At 41.2% G+C, this 25,778-nt stretch overlaps 1 protein-coding gene across 2 annotated transcripts in view; it reads right to left on the reverse strand.

Annotated features, from left to right (window-relative positions):
• Window positions 1-25,778, reverse strand: part of LOC140481424 (PC3-like endoprotease variant B) — an 865,619-nt gene that overhangs the window by 275,183 nt on the left and 564,658 nt on the right. For both annotated transcript variants that reach the window (XM_072577588.1, XM_072577587.1), the window contains exon 12: window positions 13,562-13,662. In XM_072577588.1, the coding sequence (XP_072433689.1) occupies window positions 13,562-13,662 (101 nt within the window). The remainder of the gene's footprint in view (window positions 1-13,561; window positions 13,663-25,778) is intronic.

Genomic DNA, 25,778 nt, shown 5'->3' on the forward strand with positions numbered 1-25,778 from the left:
GCAGGAATTCTCCATTTCTCATGTGAAGGGAAAATCCTCCTGTACAACCATAATAGGCAGCATCACAACTATTACCAGGAAATAAAGAGTCTTTTAAGCAGGCAAATATAAAATTATATTATGAATAAATGATATTAGAAATAGTGTTGCCAAGATGACTTAATTTCAGAGATGGGTGGGCTAAATAGAACAAAGTTGGACATCTTAAGGCAAACAATTTCTGAGATACAAAACAAGATACTTAATCAGAAGCAGAACAAATAAATACGCTTTGAAACAAATTGGGCAATAAAGCTGATGGCATCATTGCTCTTAAAGGGTAAAGGATGCAACACATACTTTTGAAGATTACTGAAGGTCTTTGTGATTACTTCAACCTCATACCTTATATAATTATTGAAAGAGTTGTAACCAAAGAGTTTGACAGATGGGAATCCATTGATAATTTTATTAGTGATTTCCACAGATCAGTGGGGAATGTGACGATGGTGATTTCTAGCCGAAATACATACAAAACAGAGTTGTTTTAGATATTGCTATTGCATATTTGTCAGATTTATTATTGTCCAAAGAGATACAAAATAGATATTTACTCAGAAGCAGAACAAATAAATAAACTTCAAAACAAATTTGGCAATAAAGCTGATGCCATTATTATCCTCAGGGTAAAAGACACAACAGATACTTTTGAAGAGCATTGAAAGCCTTTGACAATTACTTTAACCTTGTAACTAATACAATTATTGACACTGGAGAAAACTGTTCAGATGGTGAATGGAACAGATGTATGGAAACAACACAGAGATGATCAATATTTGTTCAGAAGATCAGTAGAATCTTTAATTCTTAAAGTACAAAACCACATACAACACATGAGAAATGAAGTGAATAGGACAGGCACTGGACTGTAAAAGTCTTTGTCAGCTCCACAGATCAAAGAAACCTCACAGGCACAGACAGTGCCCAGCTATTTAAAGTGAATGTTTTATCTATAATATTGATATCACTTTCCGAAAGTGTGCCCACTAGGGACACAGTTTTATAAAAGCTACAAACACAAAAAGATTAATGAGAAGGAAAGGTCCACAAAAGAAGAAAACCTAAAATGTTCCTAGGGCAAATAAATGATCTAGACCTTTGATGATTATGTCGATTGTCATTTCATGTATTTTAAGTTAGACACCAAGGAAAGTGTTACCATATTATCAATGAGTCATGACTAAGAAAATAATGTTAACAAATGACAACAAGGTTCAGAAGCTACAGTTGTTAAAAGCAATGGTATGCAATAAGCCAATTTCTGATATAAGGGATTCCAAATAGCAGAATACTCACAAGCACTTCACAATAAAATGTACATCTTGACGACAAATATCTTCAAATGGCAGAGGAAGTTAAATAATACAAAGTTAAGAAACAGAAAGTCAAGGGGCATCTGGTTGACAAACAGCCAAAGATCAGATCAAAGAGTTCATATAGCTTTCTTGCCTAATAACACAATCAAAATTTTAAAAATTGGATCCACTGAGATTAATTATGCTGACATAAGAAATTTGTTTTGAACTGCAAATAAGATGGGAACCTATGGCTACATTGTATTGGCACAAATGTTTCCCACTACGATCAACACTGAGGAGTACTCAGCCTGCAAGAACCAACAAGGTTTATGATGAGAAACAAGCAGGGAGATAGGTAATGAACTGAATCCTTCGCTTGAGCCAGACAAAGCACATCTGATTTTAGATGCTAAGGTGACAAAGATTACGCAAGTTTCAACAGAATGTTTGACTTCCTTCTCTTCCCAGAAAGAATACTCAGTAGCTGTTACAGAAATCATGCCAAGCCAGAAACAAGTCTTAAATAGCAGAACCAAGGAATTGAATATGTTGGTTTTGCTAATAAAATAATCACTGAGGGTGAAGTAGAATGTCCAAACCCTTGTAAACAAGTTTACATGTTTCAGCACAAATCTACAGGCAGATTGAGAATTAAAAACGTGTTTACACAGATTGAGAATTATGGAAACCATCAGTTTCAATGCTCAACAATTGAAGATACTGCAAGAACGCAATTGCCTGCTTCAGGTACAGGATATGGCAAAGAACAAATTTCGCTTTTTCCAGTTTAAAGTAACCTACAGACTTCCGACTCTCAGGAAAAGAACTGAAATGAACAGTCTTCTACACAGTGCTGTAGCAGTCTTCCAAGTCCAAAGAGAACACATGTCTGGAGAATTGTGCGAAGACCAGTTTGGATGAATTTGTGAAGTCAGAAAATGGTAGGGAAATAAGGTAGTGGTAAATATAATTATGTACTCAAAAGTATATTATTTACTATGAGAAAATATGCTTGTAGGGAGATATATATCGAGTTGAAAGGATCTGAAAGAATTTACACTGAAGAAGTCCAAAAGCACCACTAAATTGGATGTTTCACATGGACTTGTAAGCAGAACATCTTAATATCTCAAAGGAGTGAGTTCTAACATCTAGCCCTCCTCAAAGTCTGTGTAACAAAGTCTATCATACCAAGGTAGCTGCAACTACTTTTTAAACATGCAATAGATTATATCTTCTCAGCTACAAGATAGTCTTCTCATCAGGGAGGGGAAAGTGAGGACTGCAGATGCTGGAGATCAGAGTCAAAATGTATAGTGCTGGAAAAGCACAGCCAGTCAGGCAGCATCCGAGGAGCAGGAGAGTCAATGTTTCGAGCATAAGCTGACCGGCTGTGCTTTTCCAGCACCACACTTTTCGATTCTGATCTTCAGCATCTACCGTCCTCACTTTCTCCTAGTCCATTCCTAATGAGAAGCTTATGCTCAAAACATCAACTCTCCTGCTCCTCAGATGCTGCCTAACTGGCTGTGCTTTTCAAGTGCTATGCTTTTCAACTCTTCTCATCAGAACAGCAAATGGTTTTCTTCTACCATACCTGACCAAGCAGGCTTTGCAGTTACCCACATTAAAATAGATTGATTTCGGTAGTCTGCATTGTTAGTAGTAAGTTTGCAATGTGTTGCCCATACAACAATGCCCATTTCTTACACTGCAGAGAATAGTGTGCCACAGAGCGATATTCGAGGGATATTACCAACACTTAGGTTACAGAAGATCCATTTTCTTTGGAACAAAGTAGTTTACGAAGTTTGAGGGAGGTATAGAAGAGTATGATCGGTTTAGATAAGTTAGATAAAGAAAAGTTGCTCCTGTTAGCTAATGCTACAATGAGCAGGCATCCAGAAATGAAGATTTGTGTCAGGGACACAGGGGCAATATGAAAGAAAACTTAACTTTGCAGCGAGTAATGGCCTGGAAGTGCAGCATATGAGAAGAGTGATAGCAGAGACCATCATTGATTTTAAAAGGAAGTTGGCTTATATGCAGGCCTATGGAAGTAAAGTGGGGGAATGGCACTGTTTGGATGGTTCTACAAATAATCAGAATGAACGCAATGGTCTAATTGACCTCTGTGATTCTGGGGGTGGATCTTTAGAACAGGGAGGGGAACCAGAAGTGAGGGCTGTTTTGCAGATCTTGAACCCTGGGTAAAGCACTTCGTCAGGGTGATGCCCCTTCAATGACATGTGCATACGTATCCAATCCAATTACGGATGGTGGCTAAGTTCCCAAAGCTGGAGGGCCAATCAGAAATCTTTTAGCTCAAAAGGCACAGCACACCGTGGTTGCTTCAACATGCAAGTGCCCTCTCAAGAAACCTTTTAAAACTTGAATTTAAAACTGGTCTGTGCAGCCAGGCTGTCACTGTGGATGGTGGGTGGATATAGCTCCCCTACAGGGCAGCAGGTGGCTGCTTTTCACCCAGGCAGGCAGGAAAGGCTTTGAATGCTGCCTAGCCCCTTTGACCTCTCCCTATGTACCCACTTCCAGGCACCTACAGTGAACTCCCGTGGTTGGGAAACAGGTGGTGTCCTTTAATTGACCACAACCAGGAACCAAATTAGCTGCCCTCTGTGTGAAGGGGGATCACCCAGCTTGTTACAATCCTACTTCTGCTAAATGGCTAGCTTTAGGAACAGTGATGGGAAACTAGTGCCCGGCAATCAATGCTGGTATCTTTGTTGGCCTCTGTTTCTGACCTAGGCTGGGCCCAACAAACATACCTATCGCACCACGTTGTTTTGTATTATGTACACAGTTGTTTATAAGGCTCTTCAAACATCTTCCAGTAGAAAGGTCTATTTCGAGTTTTGATTTAATTACTGATGGTGTGCAATAGCTGGTAGCCCACACATGGAAACTGAGGTAGGTATGATTTTAAGATGATTGACACATTTTTAAATCACATTCCACGTCTGCCCATCAATGCGGTTTGTGAGTTTAAACACTACCAGTCCTGGGTTGTCAGATTCACCAGTAATTTAAATTTGTGGGGAAGGGCAGGGATAGCCCAGATGATTTCTGTGGGATCTGCTGACATGATCCTGCCAATGTGACCTTATTTTCTGTTTCTTTTGATTTGATTTATATCAAGCTATCTCTTACACTCGAGTACTTATATCATTATGATTGCTCTACATAATTAAACCAAATTACTTTAAATCAATTTATGAATACCTAATATTCATTACATCAGAATTTAATTTCACGAAGTCAACATTAATTAGTGAAACAAAATTAAGTGCACAAACATTGACCCTTTAAAAAGACAACATATGTATATTTTTATTGCACATATTTTACCCTGTGAAACCTTGAACTTCTTATCATTGAGTGCTTACTTGTTCCTAAATACATAGGAAGCATTGATGCCCTTTGGAAACTGTATCATGATTTGAAAGATGAATGGAATGTGTTTTTTGAGCTGTGAAAAGTCAAAGAAAAGTGATTTCTGTGTCTCACAGCAGTGCCCAGACTCACGTTAATTGAATGCTAAACATTTCCACAAGTTTGAAAATATCCTACTAGAGCTACTTGCCATTTTTAACAGAAGTATATATTATTGAGAAATAACTAACATTGGCAAGCCCAGCCTTAATGCCTCTTAATATGGTAGTGGAACGCCACTTTCCTGAACCACTGCAGTCTACTTTACTGTAGGAACATCCACAGTGTTGTTAATGAGGAAGCTGCAGGAATTTGTCCCAGTGGCAATGACCTAACAGTTTTGTATTGCTAAGTTGGGATGCCTGTGACTTGCAAGTGAACCTATGGGTGGATGATGTGTGCATGCATCTTCTGCCCTTGTTCTTCTAGATGTTGAGGGCTTGGAAGGTATTTTCAAAGGTGTCTTGGGCAGGCTGCACAGACAAAAGTGCTGAATGCCAGCAGTGAGATGGAAGTGACTGCACTTCACGTCAAAGCAATCTGATCAAACAAATTTTGGATTTCCAGCATCTTCAGTATTTCGTTTCTATTTTAGTCTCTATCTACTCTGACCAGGTTTCTGGTGATTTTGAAAACTTCTATCAAATGTCCTGTTGGCTTTTTTATTTACTTTCATAACTGAAGATTCTTATCCCTGGGACTATTCTTTAAAATCACTTCTGCACTGTCTAATATGTTCAAATTCTTCCTATAGTGTGGTATCCACAACTGTATATAATATTGTAGAAGTCTAAATACTGTCTGACACAAGTTCACATTAATTCCTATATCATTATTGTCACTGCATCAAAATCCAGGAATTACTTTCCTTATACTCTTTTTTCAGAGACCTGACTTTTGAAGAAACATAGGCTGATTCCTTTTTATCCCTTGGACAAGCCATTGTTAAATGTTTGTGAAATAATATCCTCTCCTTGGAAGTCTCTGATTCTGGAATTCAATATGTAATGTTGTTCTAATGCCATGGAACCATATAGGACAGAACCTGCAATCACCAAGAAGTTCTGAAAAAAATACATTACCACCTACACTAGCCCCACTTTCCCATTCTAAGTCCATAGCCTTGAATGTTACACACCCTAAAAGCTTATCTAAGCACTTTTTAAAGATTGTGTGGTCACACACCTCAACAATCCTCCAAGGCAATGCATTCCAGACATCCGCCCCATTCTCTGGGTGGGAACTTTTCCCTCAAATCCCTGTTAAAGCTCCTGCCTTTCACTTTAAGAGTGAGCACCTTTATTCTTGACCCTTTGATGAAGGAGAACAGTTGCTTTCTATTCACACATAATCTTCATAATCTTAAACACCTCTGTCAGGGTCCCCCACAACCTTCGTTGTTCAAAGAAAAGAACCCGAACTTAGCCAGCTTCTTGTCATGGCTGAAATGTTCCACTCCAGGCAACATCTTGGTGAAGCTCCTCTGCATTCCCTCTAATGCAATCACACCCGTCCTATAGTGTGGTGGCCAGAACAGCACACAGTACTCCAGCTGTGGCCGAAATACAGTTCCAACATAACCTCCTTGCTCTTAAAATCTATGCCACAGCTGATAATGGCAAGTGCCCACATATATTCTAATGCCCCTATTAACGTGTCCTGGCACCTTCAGATTTGGAACTTAAATGCAAAAGGTGGAATTTAAAGCCTCCTTATAGTGGATTTGAAAGTAGGGCTCTTGAGTTGGGCAGAAGGTAGTGGAATGTGAACCCTCTGCTTTTCCACATCCAGCGCAAGCGAGTTCATGGATTGCTACAACACTTAATTGAGGTCCTTACTCAATAGGTAGCGCATTTAAGAGCCTTATCCCACAACTGTCAATATTCATGAAGCAGTAGATGGGGAGTGTTGGCAGATGGCTTCCAGGCTTCAAAGGCATTCAGTGAATGACGAAGGGATCCAGCATCATGGCAGCTCAGTGGTCAGCACTGCTGCCTCACAGCACCAGGGACCCGGATTTGATTCCAGGATCAGGTGACTGTCTATGTGGAGCTTACACATTCTCCCAGTGTCTGCGTGGGTTTCCTCTGCTGCTCTGGTTTCTTCCCACAATCCAAAGATGTGCAGGTTAGGTGAATTGGCCATGCTAACTTCCCGTGGTGTTCAGGGATGTGTAGGTTAGGTGCATTAGTTAGGGGTAATATATGATAATAGGGTGAGTGAATGGGTCTGGGTGGGTTTACTTCAGATGGTCGACGTGGACTTGTTGGGCTGAAGGGCCTGTTTTCACACTGGAGGGACTCTATATTCTATGATGATCAGCAAGTGGGCTGACTGTTTTGGGCTTCCTCCCCAACCTCTCTTATAACTTCACCCCCAGCCAGTAATTCCATTGCCTTAAACCCCACCTACCCTCACTGGCCTATGGCCTGGGTTCCCTGTCAATCCTAGGCTTTTAGGGGGTGCATTGCCAGCAGCAGAGAGCTGTCAGCTTCAAACGGCTAGCAGCTCTCAGGGAGTAGAATTTCCACCTCCAGTTCAAAATCTGGCAGGAGATCCATACTGCCAGTTCAAGGCTGAGTTACGACAGGCATGCAGGAATGTGGTGGAAAGACCAAAATCAGATGACCCATTATCTTACAAGGAAGCCTTGAAGAGCCAAATGGCCTACTCCTCCTCCAATTTCTATGGCTCTCATGGAAAATAGAGTTGTATCAAATACAGCAATGCTTTGAAAATATATCATCTCTTTCAACTTCCAGAAGGGTGAGTGAGTGAGAGTGTGAGTGTGACAGTGAGTGAGAGTGAGAGGGACAGATTGAGAGAGATAGTGAGAGAGATAGAGAGATAGATAGAGTGAGTGAATGAGTGAGTGGGTGAGAGTGAGAGAGAGCGAGTAAGTCTCAGATAGGTTTAGAGATGTCAACAATAGAATTATCCAACAGTCAAAAACCTGATACTAAAGGGGCTGGAAATCTGAAATGAAAACAGAAACCCTGGAAATATTCAGAAAGTCAGGCTGCATCTGTTCCAGACCTCATCCACCCTCTGGGTTGAAACATCTTTCCTCAAATCCCGTCTAAACATCCTGCATTTCACTGTAAATGTTTGTCTCCCCCTCAACTAAGTGGAACATCTGCTTTCTACCCACCCTGTCCATGATCCTCATAGTTTTATACACGCCTATCACTGCCCCTTCAACCTTCACTGCTCCAAAGAGAAATCTGTTCTGTTCCAAAAAAAGCTGAACATTGGCCTTCCCGTGAACTCCGCCAAGAGCAAGCATGTGAGGACAGAGTCAACATCAACATCACTGGTCAGCTGATGATGACCTCACTGTGCAAGGAATGTGATGATGTCATTGGTTCATGAATAGACACTTCCTGCATCTGTCCTTTCATAGCCAGATATATCCAGGCCATTTTAACATGAACACTAACCTCACCATGCCTACAATTGTGCACTACCAAAGTAGTGTCTAGCACATTCCACCTTCACAATGGCAGGGCTTAAAGGAAATTTAACAGCCAGTGTGGCATCCTTGACAGATATCTCATGCCAGTATTGTGGCGTCATCCTCAAGTCTTAAAAGAAGAAGTAAGTGTTTTTCCTATTGATTCATGGGATGTAGGTGTTGTTGGCTGGACCTGCATTTATCTCCCATTCTCAATTGACCTGACCACTGCAGTTAATTTGGTGTAAATACACTCAAAATGTCAACAAGGGAGGGAATTCCAGGATTTTGATCCAGTGACACTGAAGGAATGACAATATATTTCCAAATCAAGAGGCAAATGACACAGAGGGAAACTCACAAGTGGTGGTGTTCCCATATATCTGCTGTCCTTCTCCTCCTAGATGGTAGTGCCTGTGGGTCTGCAAAGTGCTGTCTAAGTGGTCTTGGTGAATTTCTGCAGTGCATTTTGTAAATGCTATACATTGCTGCGACTGATCATCATTGGCAAAGGAAGTAAATGTTTGGTGGTGACTATCAATGGGTGACTTTGGCTTGAATGGTGTCAAGCTTCTTGTCGGAGTTGCACTCATCCAGGTAAGTGGGGATGAATCCAACACACTTCTGACTTAGACCTTGTAGTTGGTGGACAGGCTTATATGGTTATGTCATGTATGGCTAAACACACAAAGCTGTGGACTTACGGCAGGTTTGGCAGAAGAAAACATCCGACAGAAACTGTTCATCGTAGAAAAAGATTGTGGTTTAAAGGCTGTGAGGTTTCTTGCCTCAATTACCTTCCCAGACGGTGCATTCCAAACCTCATCCACCCTCTGGGTTGAAAAATCTTTCCTCAAATCCCCTATAAACATCCTGCATTTCACTGAAAATGTTTGTCTCCCCCTCAACTAAGTGGAACAGCTGCTTTCTACCCACCCTGTCCATGATCCTCATAATTTTATAAATGCCTATCACTGCCCCTTCAACTTTCACTGCTGCAAAGAAAATAATCCGAACTTATCCAGCCTTTCTCCATAGCGAGAATGCTCTATCCCAGGCAACATCCTTTTGAATCTCTTTTGCAAGCCCTCCAGTACAATCACATCCTTCCTACAGTGTTGTGTACCTGTATACTCACTTCCTGTGGTTCCTGTATAAGGACATCCATAATCCTCTGTACCTCAGAGTACTCTTGCCATTTAAACAATATAGTACCTTTCTTGTCTTCCTGCCAGAGGAGACATTTTCCGACATTAAATTCTATCTTCCAAATTTTTGACCACTTGTTTAACTAATCCATCTTCTCTCTTTGCAGATTCTTTACTTCTTCTTCATAATTTATTTTCTTAACTATCTTTTTGTCATCAGAAAACTTAGACCAATACAATTGGTTTCTTCATCCAAACAATAATCATTAACATTATTCTGAATAGTTGAGTCCCCATTATTGATCTCTTTATGCATCTTGTCAAGCCAAAAATAACCTACTCTCCATCCTGTTAGCTAACCAATTCCCTGTCCATGTTATTACATCATTTGCGACCCATATTATCACCTTACACTGTTTACCATGACCTTTGCAAAGTAACTTTTGATATGGTACCTTGTCAAATCCCTTCTGGAAATCTAGATAGCCTGACGAAGGAGCAGCACTCCAAAAGCTTGTACTTCCAAATACACCTTTGGACTATAACCTGGTAGTGTGTGATTTTTAACGTCATCTTACTGAAGTAAATACTACTGCTCCTGTGTGTCTGAGATGAAGGGAGCGCATGTCGAAGGTAATGGATGTGGTGCTAATCGATGGGCTGCTTTCTTCTGGATGATTTAGTCCCTAATGGGTGTTGTTGGAGCTGCACCTATCCAGGTAAGTGGGGATTACTCCATCACATTTCTGACTTTTTCTGTAGAAGATGGATAGGCTTTGAGGAGTCAACGGGAGAATTACCCGCTGTAGAATTCCCAGCCTCAGGCTGCTGTCATAGACATTGTATTTATATGACTGTTCCATTTCAGATTCTGGTCATTTATGTTGATAGTTGGAGACTGTCTAATGATAATGCCATTGGATGTCAAAGGATGGTGGTTAAATTCTCCCTTGTTAAAGATGGTCACTGCCATCACTTGTGAATATTGAATGTTACTTGACTCTTATTCACCCAAAACCTTAATATTGTCTATCCCTCGTCACATTTTAACCAATTGTTGACCAATTTTGCATTTTGACCATGCATTGAATACCAATAAATCAGCAGAGGAAAGGTGTTGGAGCCACACTTCAGATGCAGCAACTAGGACTGGTAAGTAAAGGTTTATTTTGCAATGGAGCCGTGAATACATAAGGATGTGTGGAGGGAATAATCACAGGAAGGTCTTAGTTTTGAGAGTCTAGCGTATTACTATGGTAAAGTGTAAAGATACTTTGAGACAGATCTTCTGTTCTTTTTGATTAATGTTGTTCACATTCTGGTTAAGGATAAGTTATTCTCTTCCTCCACCTATGCTATGCTTAGTCCAAGCTATTTTGCAAAGTATTGCTGAAGCTAATGGCGATATAGGAGTCATATACTGATCACTATTACAGTACTCCCACCTCCAACCTCTCAATGCATGTGAAGCACTGCTTTTTATAGTGTATTCCAATACAGGTCTTGTAGCAGTGTGCACATTAGTACTATTGTAACTCACTGGAGTCATAGTTCCTGGAGACTTGTCAACAAACATAGCTCCAGTGTGTAGTCTTGGTGACCAAGCAGCCAACCTTGCATTCTTCTTTATGCCTCAAATAATGGACCAGTCACTCCATATCTACACTGGAGTTTGAAGGAAAATCAGCTTGCAGCATATGGCTGGCACTACTCAGTCAAGGTTTACCTTGCAAAGTGTAGCTCCCAGAAACACAATTCCTTAGACAAATCCAAAAATGCTCTTTTGTTGACAAATACATTTTGGAGAGAAACAATACCTACGGTACCTTGGCATAATCTCAACTTCTGGGCATCTTTCCTTTGTTTATTTGCAATCGTCTTTCTTCCAACTAGCAAACAGACAAACTCACTCAACTGGCTTACATTTTGCCCTGAGAGGAAATACTAGAACTAAACCAAAGCCACAGATTGACTCTCTGAGCCAATGGTGCCTACTGAAGGTAAAGATCAAGCCATGAATGTTGCGCTGCCGTAAAAAAACTGAGAAGCAAAGAAAAATACACTGAAATTATTCATCTTCTTGGTGATGATAGATCCTAGCAAGTTTAGACATCAGACATGGAGATGATCTACGTTGACATCAAAGACATTGGCAGTGACTTACTTATTCACAGGGAAACATAAATAATCCCCAGTACTACTCAAAAAAAGAGCACAAGGGTTATTCCCATTACTCTGACCAATATGCAGCTTTCAACCAACATCAGTGAACCAAATGATCTGTAACAGATAACATTATCTGTGACATTGTAATTTGTGGAATATTGCAGTATAAATTTGGCAATTACATTTTCTATGCTACCAACAGACCAGTCTTCAAACACATGCCTTTAGCTGTGGTGCAATTTGGGAGGTGTGATCATCGGAGGGGTTATCTGTGTTTAATTTGTTGTTGGCTGTGGTAATACTGACTAGACTAGAATTTATTTGCCCATTCCTAAATGTTCTTGAAATTGGGTGGTGAGCTGATTTTTAAACTGCTGTAATCCTTAGGTGTAGGTAAACCGACTGTGCCAGTAGCAAAAGGATTCTAGGATACTGAGCCAGTAACAGTAAAGGAAAGGTTATGAAGTTCTAGGTCAGGATGGTGTGTAGCTCAAAGAGTAGTCTGCAGGTAGTGGCATTCTTGTGCATTTACTGTCCTTGTCCTTCCAGATGTACAAGTCACATTGTGAAAGATGCTGTCTTATGAAAGATACACACTGTTGTCAATGTGCATCAGTAATGAGAGGAATGGATACTGAGGATGATGGCTGGGGTGCAAATCAAGTGGGTTGGTTTGTCCTGAGTGGTGTTGAAGCTGCATTCATCTAGGCAAGTACAGTTGGTTTTGCTATAACACGTGTTTTAGATTAGATCACTTACAGTGTGGAAACAGGCCCTTCGGCCCAACAAGTCCACACCAACCCAGCGAAGCGCAGCCCACCCAGACCCATTCCCCTACATTTACCCCTTCACCTAACACTAAGGGCAATTTAACATGGCCAATTCACCTAACCTGCACATTTTTGGACTGTGGGAGGAAACCAGAGCACCCGGAGGAAACGCATGCAGACACCGGGAGAATGTGCAAACTCCACACAGTCAGTCGCCTGAGGCGGGAATTGACCCTTGGTCTCTGGCTCTGTGCGGCAGCAGTGCTAACCGTACTGCCCATGTTTCCTCAATACGAATTGACTTTAACACAATAAAAGAATTTAGACTGTTATTTGTAGAACTTTCCTTACCTGTATTGGCTATAATGCAATTCTAGCCCTATTAATTTAAATGGTGTGGCTACTGTGTGATTTTCTTATAATGTGAGAATGGAATTATTGCATTATATTATTATATCAGAAGCGACTGTATAGAGGAACAAATTATACTTCTGATTTCTGCTTGATAAGAGGTGGACAGGCATTGCTGTTTCATAAGGTGAGCTACTTGCTACAGAATTTCTAACCTCTGGTCTACTCCTGCAGCCAATATATATGCAAGTTTTTGATAGTTGTACAATACAAGAAGAATTTTGCTTCTTTGAAAAACATAAATAAGAATGTTGCAGAAGTTCAACTAGGAAATCTTGTACATCGTTTCATCCTGTTAAATAAAAAAAATTATTCTGCTCTCATCAAGAATATCCCACAGAAAATCTCAGTATACTTAGAGAATCATAGATACCCTAAAGTGTGTGAGCACACCATTTCGCCCATCAAGTCCAAGCAGAGCCTCCAAACAGCATTCCACTCAGACCCCTACCCTAAACCTATAACCCTACATTTCCCATGGCTAATCCACCTAGCCTGCACATACCCAGATACTATGGGCAATTTAGCATGATCAACCCACCTAACCTGCACAATTGTGGGAGGAAACCCAAGCAAACATGGGGAGAATTTGAAACTCCACACAGACAGTTGCCCGAGGGTGGAATTGAACCAGATTCCCTGGTGCAGTGAGGCAGCAGTGCTAACCAATGAACCACTGTGTCGCCCCTGTGTCAATATCAGAATTTTTTTGAATATTCTTGAATATATTAGCAATGTACATGATATTTTTGAATATTCCTGAATATACTAGTAATGTACATGGTATTTTTAAATTGCAAACTGTTTACATGTGACAATACTTACTGAGCCTGAAGGACCAATGCAATTATACCAGCTGCCATTGGAGCTGCGCTTGAAGTGCCTTTGAAGGTTTTGGTGCATTCATTGTCAAGTTCAGTTGTTATCTGTTGAAAACAAAGTAATTGCATATATTGTTGGAGCTCCAATTAGTTCCCACCCACATATTGCATCAATATTGAGTAAAAGGAAACTATAAAAAAATCATAAGAGGTATTCATGAAACAAAGTGTGAAATATTAAATTCAACGATTCAAAATAGGAGTTGATGCATGCTGGTTATTATGTGTGAAGCATAACCTTTATTCTGACCCTGATGTAAAGTAAAAACAATGCTTAACTCTTTGTTGGCTGTGCCAGCATTTCAGCTTATGTTTTGATTTGGAGATTGTTGACAGATGCTATATAATAATAAAGCAATTAATGCAGAAACTCAGCAGTTCTGGGAGCACCTGTGGAGAGAAAGCAGAGTCAACGTTCCGAGTCCAGTGACCCTTCTTCAGAACTGATAGTGGCTAGGAAAAGGTGATATATACGCTGAAAACCGGTGCTGGGAAAGTGGGAAGGAGTGATCTGCTGATAGAACGATAGTTAGGGAAACATTTCAACAGCTCATTTCTTGCTTATGTACCCTGCAGTCTCAGGACTCAATACTGACTTCAGTAATGTTAGAACCTGAACACCTCTTTTTTGTCCTTTAGCTACCCCAATACTGTAGGACCCATCATGACCCGGCTGTTTTAAGCACAGCCAGCCCATTTTTATCTATTTATGGCCCCCATTATCAATTTTTCTTTCTCCATTCTGATTTTAAAAACATATTTCCACTATCCGCAGTGTTGAGCTTTTATTAAATTCTAATAACTTGATCAATAGTATCTCTTCAAAAGGAGCATGTGTAAGTCTCAGCTTGACTCAATCAAACCTACTCTTGTCATCTGAGTGAGCTCGTAAATTGCAGTCTCTTTTCATGACTTGAATATTTGAATGAGGAGTAGGAGTAAGCCCTTTGAGCATTCTTTGCCATTCAATACCATTAATGGCTGATCTGATTGTGACCTCAACTCCTCACATTTACCATGTTAACTTTTAACTCCTTTGTTTGTTCAAGAAACAGTGTACCGCTTACCTAAAAATATTCAAAGAGTCTACCTTCATTACTCTCTGAGGGAGTTCCAAAGACACTCACTCCTCCAATAGAAACATTTTTCCATGTAGAAAATCCCTTATTTTTAAACTCTGTCCCATTGTGCTCAACTGTCCGATGAGAGGAATCATGTTTTCAGCATTCATACTGTCAAGTCCTCTCCGGACCTAATACGTCTCAATAAGATCAGCTTTAATTCTTCTAAACTCTAATAGATACAAGCTCAGCCTGTTCAACCTTTCCTCATGAAATAATTCCCCCATCCCAGGTACCCAGGTAATGGCAGATAAGGCCCCTGACCCTGATGGTTTGCACCTTAGGATCCTGAGAAAGAACTACAGGGATAGTGGATGGATCGGTTGTAATTTTCCAAAAATCTTTGGATTTTGAAGAAGTAACAGAAGATTGGAAAAGATGCCAATGTGACACTCCTATTTAGAAAAGGAGGGAGGCAAAGCGCAGCTAACTATAGACTGATTAGACTAACTCCATTGTTGGAAAACTATTGGAATTAATAACTCAGGAAATAATGGCAGAATATTTGGAAAGTCATGATCTAAACAAGCAAACTCAGCATGGCTTTGTGCCAGGGAAATAGGTCTGACTAATTTATTAAACTTTTTTGAGGCTGAACTAAAGTAGAGAACCAGCAGATGTGTTGCATTTGAATTTTCAGAAAGTGTTCAATAAGGTAATTCACAAAAGGTTAAGTTATAAGATAAGAGCCCACAGTAGGTAGTACTGGAGGTGGTACATTGACACGGATAGAAAGTTGGAGAAAGTGAGAACTGCAGATGCTGGTGATCAGAGCTTAAAAATGTGTTGCTGGAAAAGCGCAGCAGGTCAGGCAGCATCAAAGGAACAGGAGAATCGACGTTTCGGGCATAAGCCTGAAGAAGGGCTTATGCCTGAAACGTCGATTCTCCTGTTGCTTTGATGCTGCCTGACCCGATGCACACGGATAGAAAGTTGGTTGATTGCAGGCCATGGCAATTCGAGATAAGGGGTTCTTTTTCAGGTGGATAACTTGTGACCAGTTGAGTTCTAAAGGATCAGTGTTGGAGTTGTAACTATTTATGATATATGTTATTGATCTGGAGAAAGGAAGCAACTGTACTGTAGCCACAATTGCAGACCATACAAAAATAGGTGAAAAGGCAAGTTATGTGACAGATACAAACAGTTTACAAAGAGATTGCGACTGGTTATGGAAGTGGGCAAAACGTTGGCAAATGGAGTATTCAACGAATGTAATGAGGTCAGCTAGGTGACATCATAGAATATGAGTTCTCTGATAGGACTATTAAGCTGGTCCAATCAGGAAGTCCTGCCTGACAGATATAAACAGGAGTGTTGTCTTTCACTGTGTCTCACATCTGCACACACACACACACCATGGGTGCTGGGGAAAAAAATAAGCACTACCGCACTTAGGCGGTAGTGTGGGGGTTAAATTTAAAAAAAATTAAAAAAAAAAAAATTAACAAGAGATTTACGTTAGAAAAAAAAAGTATAACCAGGAGATAAAGAAAGAAAAAAAAATAAACAGGAGTGTTATCACATAGCATTGCCCTGTGGTTTGAAGGGCAGTGCTTGTCACTGGCCACTCGGGTGTTTTTTTACTATCTTCCTGGTGGTGGAAATTGAATAAAGATTCGTGCACTTTGTGTAAAAAAAAAGAAAAAAAGAGATAAACAGGAGTGTTGATCACACAGCACTGCCCTTTGATGTGAAGGGCAGGGCTTGTCACTGGCCACTCGGGTGTTTTCCTATCTTCCTGGTGGTGGAAATCGAATAAAGATTCGTGCACCTTGTGTTTCTCACTGTGTCTCACACCTACACACACACACACACACACACACACACACACACACCATGGGTGCTGGGGAAAAATAAGTACTACTGCAGTTAGGCGGTAGTGTGGGGGTTAAAAGAAAAAAAAGAAAATAAACAGGAGCGTAGCAAAAAAAAACAGGAGTAGGTAGGGGCGGGCTGCCTTTGAGTGGTCGGAAGGTGGGAGGGGCGGGGGCTTGCTGGGTCTGTATTGTCTGCACTCTTTTATGTAACTGGACTGCCTTATGTACAAATGTCATTGTTGATGTCTCTTTATATTTTAAATGTGAAACTGGGATTTGAGGTTTGCCCCCAACTCCCTGTAAACTGTTTGAACGGTAGGGTTTGGGGCCTGGCTTTGCTGCTCCTCTCCCTTGTAAAATTGCTGTCTCTTGTATGCAGCTGTAAATGTAACTGTTTGTTGGAAACTGTTTTTGTAATTTGTTTAATAAAATAAAAAAATAATCAGGAGTGACCCACTGGGCGGTGGGATCCCCAGTGGAGGGCTCTCTACGCAGGAATCCTCCCCTTTTCTCTCGGGGATCTGGGGTGGAGGGTGCTGCACGCAGCGGTCCCCTGCAACCGCAGATTGCAGTGTATCATGGACTCCCAGCCCAACTGCTTGTTCTGTGGCGCTGTGGAGTCCATGGACCACGTGTATATTGGGTGTGTGCATTTGCACTCCCTTTTTGATTTTCTTAAAAACCTCATCCTCTGCTTTTGGTTGCACTTCAGCCCCACACTCCTGATCTTCGGGCACCCGGTACGGAGGGGGGAGGGCAGGTCCGAAGACCTCCTCGTGGGTCTGCTCCTGGGCCTGGCCAAACAGGTCCGGGCCGTGGAGGGGGTCGTTAGGGCCAACTGCCTGTTCCTCTTCCGCGGTTACGTTAGAGCCCGGGTGTCCTTGGAGAAGGAGCACGCGGTCTCCAAAAACACCCTGGAGTTGTTCAGGGAGAGGTGGGCGCCACAGGGAGTGGAGTGCATTCTTTCCCTCTCCAACTCTATTTTGATTTAATCTCTGCCCTCCCCTTCACTGTTTGATCACACAGCATTGCCCTTTAATGTGAAGGGCACTGCTGGTCACTGGCCACTCGGATGTTTCCTTTTTTCCTGGTGGTGGAAATTTGAATAAAGATTCGTGCACCTTGTGTCTTTCACTGTGTCTCACACCTGCACAACACACAACATGGGTGCTGGGGAAAAAATAAGCACTACCGCAGTTAGGTGGTAGTGTGGGTGTTTTAAAAAAAACAAGAGTTCAAAGATTCTGTTTACTGTAGAAAAAGACAGGAGTGACCCACCGGGCAGTGGGATCCCCAATGGAGGGCTCTCTACGTAGGAGTCCTACTCCTTTCTCTTGGGGAACTGGGGTGGAGGGTGCTGCACGCAGCAGTCCCCTGCAATCGCAGGTTGTGGTGGTTCACGGACTCCCAGCCTAACTACTTGTTCTGTGGTGCTGTGGAGTCTGTGGACCATGCATATATTGTGTGTGGGTGCTTGCACTCCCTTTTTGATTTTCTTAAAAACCTTCCCCTCTGTTTTTGGTTGCATTCAGTCCCATGCTCCTGATGTTTGGGCCCCTGGTACGGAGCGGGGAGGTCTGTTCTTGGACCTGGCCAAACTGGCCATAAACAAGTCTAGGCAGCGGACCATGGAGGGAGTCATTAGAGTCAATTACCTGCCCCTCTTCCGCGGTTATGTCAGAGCCCAGGTGTCCCTGGAGAAGGAGCATGCGGCGTCCACCAACACTCTCGAGATCTTCAAGGAAAGGTGTTCACCGCAGGGAGTGCAGTGTATTATTTCCCCCCCAACTCTATTTTGATTTAATCCCTGCCCTCCCTTCACTGTTTGATCTTGCAGCATTGCCCTTTGAGAAGGGCACTGCTTGTCACTGGCCACTCAGGTGTCACTTCCTTTCTTTCTGGTGCCGGTATATAAATAAAGATTTACACACTTGTAAAGAAAAAGAAGAAAAAAATAACAAACAGGAATGACGTATGGGCCCAGTGGCGCGGTGGATAATGTGCCTGACTGCGGATCAGGACACCATCAGTTTAACTCCAAGGGATTTGAGATTAGTCCTCATTTCCCTGAAGACTGGTTGAACGGTAGGGTTTGGGGCCTGGCTTTGCCACTCCTCTCCCTTGTAAATTGCTGTTTCTCTGTATACAGCTGTTAATATTAATTGTTTTGTGAACTATATTGATTAGTAAAATAAAAAAAGAAAGGAGTATCATGTTCTGCTCACACTGAGAGAGCTGGATCAGTGTCAAGGACACTCCCCGTGTTTAAAATAAAAGGGGTGACTTGGTGACAAGATATTGGCCTCTGTGGAATTAATAGAGTGTAATGTGGGAAAATGTGAAGTTGTTCGTTTTGGAAGAGAGAACAAAAGAAGAATATTATTTAAATAGAGAGAAGCTGCAGAAGGCTCCAACACAGAAAGACTCGGGGGTTACTTGTACATGAATCACAGAAAGGAAGCACACATGTACAGCAGATAATCAGGAAGACTAATGGAATGTTGGTCCTTATTTCAATGGTGCAGAAGAATAAGAGCACGGAAGTCTTACAAGATGCTGGCGAGCACACCTGGAGTACCAATAGCAGTTGTTATCTCCTTATTGAAAGAAATGTGCTATTTGATTGGAGGCAGATCACAGAAAGTTCACTAGGATGATCCCCAGTACAGAGGGACTCTCTTATTAGTAAAGGTTAAAACAGGTGGGGACTCATTGGAATTGATAAGAATGAGAGGGAATCTCATTGCAACATACAGGATTCTTAAGGGGCTTGACAGGGTAAATATCAAAAAGATGACTCCCCTTATAGGAAAGTTGAGGACCAGAAGGCATTGTGTCACAATTAAGGGGCATCAATTTAAGACTGAGATGAGGAGGAATTTCTTCTCTCAGAGGATGACAGTCTTTGGAAATCCTTGCCTCAGAGAGCTGTGGAGGCACAGCCCTTGTGTATATTTAAGGTTGAGACAGTTAGATTCTTGTAAATCAAAGATGATGGAGGAAGGATGAAAAAATGGACATTAAATGTGTCAGTTCAATGGTGATTCTATTGAATAGGACAGCAGGCTTATGGGGCTGAATGGCCTATTCCTATTTCTATAATCTTCTGGCATCAGTCCAGTGAGCCTCATTTAAACAGCTTCTAATGCATTATCAGGTGTACCCGAGAACTCTGTGGGAAGCTAGAGAAGAGATTGCTGGGCCTCTTGCTGAGATATTTGTAGCATCGATAGTCACAGGTGAGGTGCTGGAAGACTGGAGGTTGGCAAACGTGGTGCCACTGTTTAAGAAGGGTGGTAAGGACAAGCCAGGGAACTATAGACCAGTGAGCCTGACCTCGATGGTGGGCAAGGTGTTGGAGGGGATCCTGAGGGACAGGATGTACATGTATTTGGAAAGTCAACATGGCTTTGTGCATGGGAAATCATGTCTCACAAACTTGATTGAGTTTTTTGATGAAGTAACAAAGAAGATTGATGAGGGCAGAGCAGTAGATGTGATGTACTTAGACTTCAGTAAGGCATTCGACAAATTTCCCCATGGGAGACTGTTTATCAAGGTTAGATCTCATGGAATACAGGGAGAACTAGCCATTTGGATACAGAACTGGCTCAAAGGTAGAAGACAGAGGGTGGTGGTGGAGGGTTGTTTTTCAGACTGGAGGCCTGTGACCAGTGGAGTGCCACAAGCATTGGTGCTGAGCCCTCTACTTTTTGTCATTTACATAAATGATTTGGATACGAGCATAAGAGGTATAGTTAGTAAGTTTGTAGATGACAACAAAATTGGAGGTGTAGTGGACAGCTAAGAGGTTTACCTCAGATTACAACAGGATCTTGACCAGATGGGCCAATGGGCTGAGAAGTGGCAGATGGAGTTTAATTCAGCTAAATGCGAGGTGCTGCATTTTGGGAGACCAAATCTTAGCAGGACTTATACACTTAATGGTAAGGTCTTAGGGAGTGTTGCTGAACAAAGAGACCTTGGAGTGCAGGTTCAAAGCTCCTTGAAAGTGGAGTCGCAGGTAGATAGGATAGTGCAGAAGGCATTTGGTATGCTTTCCTTTCTTGGTCAGAGTATTGAGTACCCATTATAATTGACCCTTCAACTAAGTGGCAGAGCTGCTTTCTATCTACCTGGTCCATGACCCCATAATCATACACAGCTTTATCAGGCCCTCCTGCAAACTTCACTGTTCTAAAGAAAACAAACCAAACTTATCAGCCTCTCTTCATAGCTAAACACTCCATCCTATACAGCTTCCTGGTGAATCTCCTTTGCACCCCCTCTTATCACATCCTTCTGATTTATGATGCACCTACCTATATACTTATTTCTTGTGATTCATATACTAGGTGCACCCAGGTCTCACAATACCTCAAGGTTCTGCAACTTCAGTACTTTTCTACTGTTATTGCTAAAGAGACATTTTCCTACATAATATTCCATCTCCCAAATTTTTGAAAACTCATTTTCTTTTTATACTTATTCACAAGATGACATGTCACTAGCTAGCCAAACATTGATTGCCCATTCCAGAGGGCAGTTAAGAGTCAACCACATTGTTGTGGGTCTGGAGTCACCATGGCTAGACCAGGTAAGGACAGCAGTTTTCTTCTCTTAAGGACATTAATGAACCAGATGTTATTTTGTACCAATTGACATTACGGTCATCATGAGACTCAGAATTTCAGATTTTATAAAATTCAAATTCTATCATCTGCCTGGATCTCCAGAACATTTCCCAGGTTTTTGGATTAACAGTCCAGTGATAATATTACTAGGCCATCTCTGCCCCTATACATATCCTCCATTTGCAGACTCCTTATCTACACTGCATAACCAACTTGCTTATCTATCATTTGTGTCATCAGCAAATTTAGCAACAATACGATGAGAGCTTTCATCCAACATATTATTCATTAAGATAAATTTTAAACAGTTGAATCCTCAGCATTGATCGCTGTAGTGCTCCAGAGTCATCTGCTCAACCCCAGAATGATCTATCTATGCTTAGTCTCTATCTTGTTATCTAACCAATCCGTTACCAATGTTATTGCATAATTTGGGCTATCTGGTCAGCATGGATGGGTTGGACCAAAGGGTTTGTTTCTGTGCTCTACATCTCTATGACTCCATGAACCCTTATTTTGCATATTAACTTTTAATGTGGTGTGGCAGCTTGTCAAATGACTTCTGGAAATCTAGGTACAGTACATCCACAGGTTCCCTTTTATTCATACTGTTACACCAAAGATTGGAGGGCTGCACAGTTTTTTTCTCACTGGTCATAATAAATTATACACTTAAGCAGATTAATTATCAGGTTCTGGTGGTGTCATATTCAGTATGAAGAACAAGTCAGCCAAGGCTCCTCACTATAGATAATTAGTTTATAACCAAGCAAATTTACAAAAACGCTGTAAAAATTATTGACAAATAATTTGATTGTATAAATATATACATATCTATCCTCATAAGAAATGAACACAGATATATATTCATGCCTGAGAAGAAACAAGGAGATGAAAACTCTGACCTTTAGAATACCTTGGCCAAGAAATAGTTAAATTTATGTAAAAAAAAAAGATAAGCAACATATTGTCCTTAATAGTCTTCTGACACTCTCATTGAGTTCAAAAGTGCATCAGTGTATTCCCATTCTCAAACTGGAGTCATGTGACCTCTGTCTGCATAACTATATGGCTACATCTGTTCCCATACTCCTTATAGGTTGATGTCAACTCATTCCAACTTATTGCTGTGCACCCTGTGCCTTTTCCTGACCGAAATGTCCTCTGTTTAGAAGTTCAAGATATAAATAGTCATAAGAAGTAAAATTTGGAATCACATCTCTTCCAACCCACATTGAGCACTTCATTTCAGTTAGACAGTGCTGCATTGCTGGACATGGAACTTTTCAGATAGAATATTAAACTAAGGCACTAACTTGCAATCGGGTTTGGGCTTAAAATACGTTGCTATATTAATCAAAGAAAAAGTTGTTGATATACTCTTCCAAAAAGCAGCTGATTTAATTAATTTATCATTGTGTACCCCATGGGTGAGATTGCCAGATGTGCAATCTATGCAAGAAGAGTGACTGAGGTTTGAATGGAATGAATTAGTTAGAAAATAAGTGTGTGCTGAGAATATGATATTGTATTATATAAAGTATTGAAAATACAGACATAGTGTCATTGTCATTGAGTCATACAACATGGAAACAGACCCTTTGGTCCAATCAGTCCATGCTGAGAATAATGCAAAATTAAACTCATCCCATCTGGCTGCAAACATTTCTAATTCATGTACTTATCCAATGTCTTTTAAATGTTGTAACAGTACCCAAATCCAACCACTTCATCAGGAGGTTCATTCCACCCATGAACTACTCTGTATTTAAAAAGTTGCCCCTCATGTCTTTTTAAATCTTTCTCCTTTCATCTTAAAAATAGGTCTCCTAGTCTTGAAATCCCCCACCTTATCTATTCCCCTCATGATTGTATATACTCTATTCACCATTCAACATTCAATGCTGCAGTGAAAGAAGTCCCAGCCTACCCAGCCTCTCATTATGACTCAAACCATCCATTCCTGGCAACATCTAGTGTATATTTTCAGCTTAACAATAGCCTTCCTACAACAGGAAAACCAGAACTGGACACAATACTCCAGAAGGGGCTTCACCAATATCCTGTAGAACCTCAACATAATGTCCCAATTCCAATACTCAAAGGTCTGAACAGTAAAGGCAAGGATCTCAACACCTTCTTAACCACTCCGTCTACCTGTGACACACAAACTTTAAAGCATTATGTACTTGAATTTCAAGATTTCTCTGTTCTACAACACTACCCAAGGCTCTACTTTTAATTGTATAAGTTCTGCCCTTGTTTGTTTTACCAAAATGCATTGTCTCCCATTTATCTGAGTTAAACTCCATCTGCCCACTCCTTGGCCCACTGATCCAAATAATCAAGTTTGTTTTTAATTTTAGATAATCTTCTTCACTGTCCACTATACCACCAAGTACTTACAGCATGCTACATATTTTTCTTTATCAGGGCTAAAAAAATACACAGCTCTATGAACAATTATAGACTGAAATCCATCTCACAAAACAAAGGGTTGCGGTAATCCACTATTGGTGGCATCCTGTTTGCACATGCAAAGACAAGATAAAACTAAACAAAGAACTGCAAAAGTTGGAGATCAGAAACGAACAAAAACTGAAATTGCTGGAGAAACTCTAAGTCTGGCAGTCTTTGTGGAGAGAAAAAGACTCAGTAAGTCTGGCAGCATCTGTGGAAAGAAAGCCAGACTTGCTAAGTCTATCCAGCAATTTCTGTTTTTGCATCTGCAGAGAGCTGGTGTGGATTGAATAGGCTAGTGGCCTCCTTCCATGCCTTAATGACTTTATAAGCATACTGGTTGAATTCTTTTCCATTTCCAACTTTGACCTAATTTAGTTAATTTGAATTATGCCCTAATTCAAATGGGCATATTTCCTAACACCAGATAAATAGATGAGAGTTAAGCAATTAAGGCAACATGATACAGAAGCAGACAAAGTGCATTAATAGGATGTGATCATGTAATGTTTTTTTGAGAAACCTTGCAACGAACTTTGAATATAAGAGATACAAGTCCAGTACTTCTCAGATATTCTTAATGACATTTTAAATTCTAGTAAGTTTGTTGCGGACTAAACAGGATTTAGGAAATGTGCATTTTTAAAATTGACTCATAACTGATGCCAGGAACACTCATTTAACGAACTTAATACAAAGCAGGTCCCTGCAAGCAAAACAAAAATTGAAACGTAACAGTCAAGTCAGGTAGCCATTTGAAATGGCATCACTGTAGGAAATGTGTATCCATGGTTCTTTAGCCTTGACAAGGAACCATCATAGACTCAGCAAGATGGTGGCGATTCTGTAGAACTGCTGTGGACAACTCTGCCTAACAGCCAAGGCATACTGGTGTTTTTTCCTACCCCTGGCCAACTTATGTGGTGGAATTATTAGTTTAAAACCTTACAGAACACATATTTGTTAATATTTGGGAGTGGGAAGGATGCCAAAGGGAAAAGGAGCAAGCAAACAGCAGCAGGGAGGATACTCCCTGCTGCACCAGGCATACCAGAGACTGTAGCAGCAGGAGGAGCAGCCTCTCCAGAACCCTCCGGGGACCGGACACACTAACAGGAATTGGCTGTGGCGATGGAGAAACTTACCTTGAAAGTTGGGGCTGCGATTGAGGAGATCCGTGGGGAGATTCATGCCTAGGTCCAACCTATCACATCCATGCTACAGAAGCATGAGCAGGAGATCCAGGGCCTCGGGGAGAGGCTGGAGGAGGTGGAGGGTCGAACTAAGGCCTCGGAAGCTGCAATGGAGTCCTCATCCAGTTGGATCCAGGTGCTGGAGCAAGAGGTGTGGGCCTTGCGAAACCATATCATTGACCACGAAAATCGAGTTCGGAGGATAAATCTCCAAATTGTCGGTTTCCCTGAAGGTGTGGAAGGTGAGCAGCCAGTCAGCTTCTTTGAAAGCTGGCTGCCAAAGTTTTTGGGCCTTCACATGGAGTCCAGCAGGCTACAGATTGAAAGGGCATATCGGGTTACAGTGCACAGGTCAGGGCCAGTGCAGCGCCTCCACTCAGTCCTAGTGCACTTCCACTCATACAAGGACAAGCAAAAAGTCATGGAAGCTTCCAGATCCCTGGGAAAAGATCCACAGGCACTGCTATACAAGGGGTCAAAAATCATGTTTTTCCAGGATTTCTCTACAGCTGTAATTCAAAAGAGGAAGTCCTTCGATAAAGTTAAAAAGAAGCTGAGGAACCTGGGCATCCAGTACTCCATCAGATACCCCACAGTACTTCGTTTCAGCCACGAGGACTCAGTTTATACATTTGACTCAGCAGATAAAGTAAAAACTTTGTGGACACTTTAAAATAGAAGGATTGAAGAATACAGTTAATGTTTATTCTTTTTTCTATCTTTCCCCATGTTTTCTCTTCCTTTTTTAAATCCTTTCCTTCTCCCTAATAACTTCCTTTTTGGAAAGGGGGGGGGAAAAGACCTTGGAATAAGTTGTTCCTTTCTTTTTAACAACTGAACTTTCTGATGGGAAATTTTGTGGATGTTCTTTGTTGTCTCTCCCCTTTTTGTTTGTTCTGTTTCTCTTTTAGTCACAAGTAGAGGTGATGTGAA

Source organism: Chiloscyllium punctatum, chromosome 9, assembly GCF_047496795.1.
Source record: "Chiloscyllium punctatum isolate Juve2018m chromosome 9, sChiPun1.3, whole genome shotgun sequence".
NCBI lineage: Eukaryota > Metazoa > Chordata > Chondrichthyes > Orectolobiformes > Hemiscylliidae > Chiloscyllium > Chiloscyllium punctatum.